General features: G+C 39.1%; 1 protein-coding gene across 2 annotated transcripts in view; it reads right to left on the bottom strand.

Moving 5' to 3' along the window:
• Positions 1 to 472: 472 nt before the first annotated feature.
• Positions 473 to 4,359, bottom strand: part of LOC107705137 (zinc finger protein 521) — a 115,606-nt gene continuing 111,719 nt past the window's right edge. For both annotated transcript variants that reach the window (XM_016508291.1, XM_016508292.1), the window contains one exon: positions 473 to 1,400. In XM_016508291.1, the coding sequence (XP_016363777.1) occupies positions 1,371 to 1,400 (30 nt within the window). In that variant the 3' untranslated portion in view covers positions 473 to 1,370. The remainder of the gene's footprint in view (positions 1,401 to 4,359) is intronic.

The raw sequence follows: 4,359 nt of genomic DNA, 5'->3' as shown, positions 1-4,359 counted from the left end.
AAATGCCACAATATATATATATATATATATATATATATTTAATTTGTTATATAGCCAATCTCTCTCTCTCTAAAAAAAAAATTATAATAATTTTCTGAGCTATAATTCAGACATGTCCCAAAACGCTGGTAACGTGGTTGGAACTATTTCAAACCCCTTAAATTAATAGAAAAACTCATTTGATATTCAGTTTTACCTTCTGGGTTGGACAGTTTTAATATTTTCATCATTTTCTTAAGGTTAATGTAACAGATCAATGGGCATCGTGTAAGTTTTTTCTTAAGATAACTGTGTAAAGTCAAGTATTCCATTCTTATGCTGATGTTTGAAAAAAAGAAATACACAAACAAACACATAGAAACACAGTAATGAAACATCTTTGGAAAAGCACAGCAAGTCCATATCTTCATACAATTTTAATGTTTTCATCACATGAGAACACAAAAAGGGTCCAAAAATCAGACCTCAGTTAATATTTTTATAGAACCTTTTTTTTTTAAATTGACATGTCGTGACATAATAAAAGTCTAATTTCCAATTGTCCAGTTGCCCCTTATCAAGTGTGTAGGGTCAGTTCAAAACAAGAACATCCATGAAAGTGTTGCAAAAGTGCATGTCAATTTAATTTGATGTAAAACTGGTATATACTGTACATATTAGACACAACGTTGTTACAGTAAGAGTAGGGCATTACACATCAGTCAGCCGTTGACATGCTCCTGACAGCATTTGTGTAGCCAAACCCAATGAGACAAATGGAGACAACAGAGAATAAATGTCCTCGCCCTCTTTCATATAGAAAGAAACATTCCAGACACATCCAGACTTTAGCAAGCAGTAAACATTAAAAACAGAAATATACAAGTCAACGTGGACAGACAGCAGTTTCTCGAACTGTGAGAAATTACCTCAGGATAAGAGAAGATCATTAGGAATGGATTACTGCTGCTTTTGTATTGTTCTGGTTTTGCATATATTCAACATATCATTATTCATATTTCACTCAAAAGTTTGATGTTCTGGTCACATGAGGCAGGCTGGGCTGGTGATGATGGCTCCGTTTTCCTGATACCATCTTGTTTTGTGAGCCCAAATACTTTCTCATATCTGTTCAATCTGGTTTCTTTTGTAATGTTCAAACACATTTATTTTTAACAATAAAAACTCAAGACTCTTTACAAGAAAATGAAAAGCAAAACATGAAGGATATTACTTACAAATAGGTTGTTGGAACACGGAATGTCAAACATCTTTTAGACCCTGCCTTCATTTCTTTATAATTGCTTGACTGTGTGCAACAGAAAACTGCAATGTTCATATATTTATTGGGTCATGATTGGGTCTTGATTCTCTTCCAGGTGGTTCTGTTGTTAGCTGCTGTGCAGACTCAGACTGTGGTTCTGAAAAACGAAACACAATGCAAGTTAATCAACACTGTAACAGTTTCTTAATTCTGCACAGATGAGAATGTGTTCACACTGCGCTTGTGTGAACATTCACTTCAACACATGAATCAGACAGGCTTGAACATACAACAATCATTCAATGTTTGCATATCTATTTATTGTATTACTGTTTATATTTAGAAAAAAACAAACACACTCAAGCTTGCTTCAGGCAGCTCTGGTTTAACAACATCTAGTCAAAATATCTCAAAATAAAAAGAGAATCTAAAAATGCACATGCTGACTAAAGAGAGAACAAAGAAATGCAACAGTTGTATAGCTTTTGTTTTTTTGTTTTTTGTTCAGAATAAAATGTGACAAACCTACAGTGTTTTAACCGACGTGTCTGACCTTGACCATAATATATTTCTCTGGCCTCTGGCAACCGTAATCAGCAGAACGGAGAAACAGAGTCGGGAGCACCTGAAGGCAATATCCTTCATCAAGGAAGGGAGCATTTAAGGAACAGTAAAAGCCTCAGGAGGTGAGCAGGACATCACTGGAATTAATTTTGTAATTATTAGAGAGAAGGACAATGTGTAGGCCTTTCTCTCCTTCCCAGTACTGCTTTCTGGTCAACCCAACATTCCCAGGTCGGTGAGAAGGTGCTGCCCTGAGTCCAGCAGAAAGCATTGAGCTGTTTGTAGAGGCAATGGATGCCAGAGATGCTGGGAAGAGGATCCCAATCTTCCCACAGAAGACCACATCAGAGAGGCGACAGCCGGAGGGCATCTTCCCATTAGAGCCTGTGACAGCAGTGTGACATCCAAAAGGAAGCCATGCTGCTCGACTTCCCAAAACCATGCGTGTATGGCCATCATCCACTCCATCAAATCCCAAATGCTCTGTGACAGGAAAACCGACTAAACTGACAAGTGCATCATGATCCTAGTGGATTCCAGTTTCATCCTCCTCCAGTTCAGACTCATTCCCTTACTCATGCCAATAAGTGCCCTAATTTCCCATTACTGGTATGCTAATGCCACAAGATACCTTGAAGCAGTTCCTCTCTGCAAAGCCACACAACAAAACATTGCAAGAGAGATGCGTCTTCTCTCCACTAATGTAAGGATTCCAAAGGAAATTCCAAAATAGGGATTCCAATGAGGATGTAAAAAGGAATCTAAGCCACCTGGTGAGCAAATTCTAAAAAGTGTATTTAGAGATCCCCAGTCAGACCGAGGTGACAGCACATCATGTATCTACACTGCTTGGGGTGATTATAAAGGTGCTTTCGCAACGGAGGAACCTTTTCATAGTTCCTAGGACTATTGGCAGTAGTTCCCGCTTTATGGCGTGTTCACACTGCAGGAACTAATTTAGTTCTAGGACCTCTATTTGGGGGAACTAAATTGGAGTTGTCATAGGAGATTTAGTCAGATTGTCATGCTCTTTCGATCGCGTAATTGTGCGTTTACATAATATCTCTGTTATCATGAAACCCACGACACAACAAAACCAGCTCCCATCACAGCGTTCTCCATTCAGCGGTCGTTGATGTTTATAAATGCCACGAATAAAGACGTCACTGTCGGCCGCTTCAGAGTTTCTGCTGCCGGTGCAAATGCAACCAGGAAAATGGCCCGAGGGAGAAATTGGTTCTCTAGGAACGACCATGCTGGCTAGTTCCTAGAACTACACGGTGCAAAAGCGCCTTAAGACAGTGGCACGACTGGGTTTGAGGACAGGTTATTGAGGAGGTGATACAAATGCTCTAACTAGGGCTCATCGAAGAGGCCTGGATGTGCATGTCCAGCATCATCATAGTCTCAAAATCCAATCCTGGGTCTGTAGTGACTAAATGAACAATGGGCTTGTCCAAATACCCACTTGTGGTCTTTGCACTTGGCCACTTGTCTACTTACATGATGTTTTTCCTGTATTTGGCCCAAGTGTTCAAGTGAGCGTGAAGTCCACAAGTGTGTAGAACTTTTCATTACCCAATGGGACACACTTAAAGTGTTGTAAAAATGTGTTTACAGAGCTTTGTTTTGATTTTCAATACTTTGCATTTTAAAACAAACTTCTAAATGGCTGTTCAGTAGTCCGTACAACAGATGGCACAATTTAGTAATTGTGGTGCTTCTAATTAAGTGATAAAAAGCCGTAGCAAATGTTGTACAAAATAAACATACTGATCTTTGCACCAATAAAATGTGCAACACTTTGTTTTGCTAGCAAATTACATGTAATATATAATTATTATTAATATTCAACTTACACTGCAAATGTTTCTGCAACCTCTCGCGAGATCTCTGCAAAAAGTCTGCAAGACAAATTTACCTGCGGGTATGAATAAAGTAACCTAACCTAACCTAGCCTCGAATACCACTCCGGAGGATTTAGTGTGCGTTAAAACAGGAAGATAATTCTGCTCACCAACTCCAAGCCCTAATCACCTCCCAGAGAGATTGTCATCTATTCCTGAGAGCTCCTTCCCTGTCCTCAAACAATATACATCCAAAGTCGAGATCTTCAGATTTCCAAGTGTGTTACCAAGTTTGTCAGTTCTACCTGAATGGCCCTGCTTTCGCACAGTCTGATCAAAAAATTACAAATTGCAGGAATTTGTATTGCCAGAATGTTCAGTAAGTCGTTACTGTGGATTTTTGCTTCTAATTGATTGTAGATGTGGTGGTTCTTTGTAGCCTGTACTGAATTATAGTAACAGCAATTGCTAGGTAGATTAATGAAACTGTTGTGAATACTTGGCTTAATTAACAAATGTTAACAAGGCAGTCGAATGCAGTTGTGATGAAATTAGCCTAATTAGCACAGGTTTTCAAAGATACTGTATTTACAGATCAGACTGAACGTATTTGACCATGATAAATCAACACCGTTGGCCGTTTCTGCAGGGAAGAGTGGTGGTGGGTGGATGGATGGATGGATGGATGGATGGGTGGGTGGATGG

The sequence above is a fragment of the Sinocyclocheilus rhinocerous genome, unplaced genomic scaffold, assembly GCF_001515625.1.
Source record: "Sinocyclocheilus rhinocerous isolate Xijiao unplaced genomic scaffold, SAMN03320098_v1.1 scaffold173, whole genome shotgun sequence".
Taxonomy (NCBI): domain Eukaryota; kingdom Metazoa; phylum Chordata; class Actinopteri; order Cypriniformes; family Cyprinidae; genus Sinocyclocheilus; species Sinocyclocheilus rhinocerous.
Note: the sequence above shows the minus strand (reverse complement) of the source record. Positions and strands in the feature narration are given on the sequence as shown.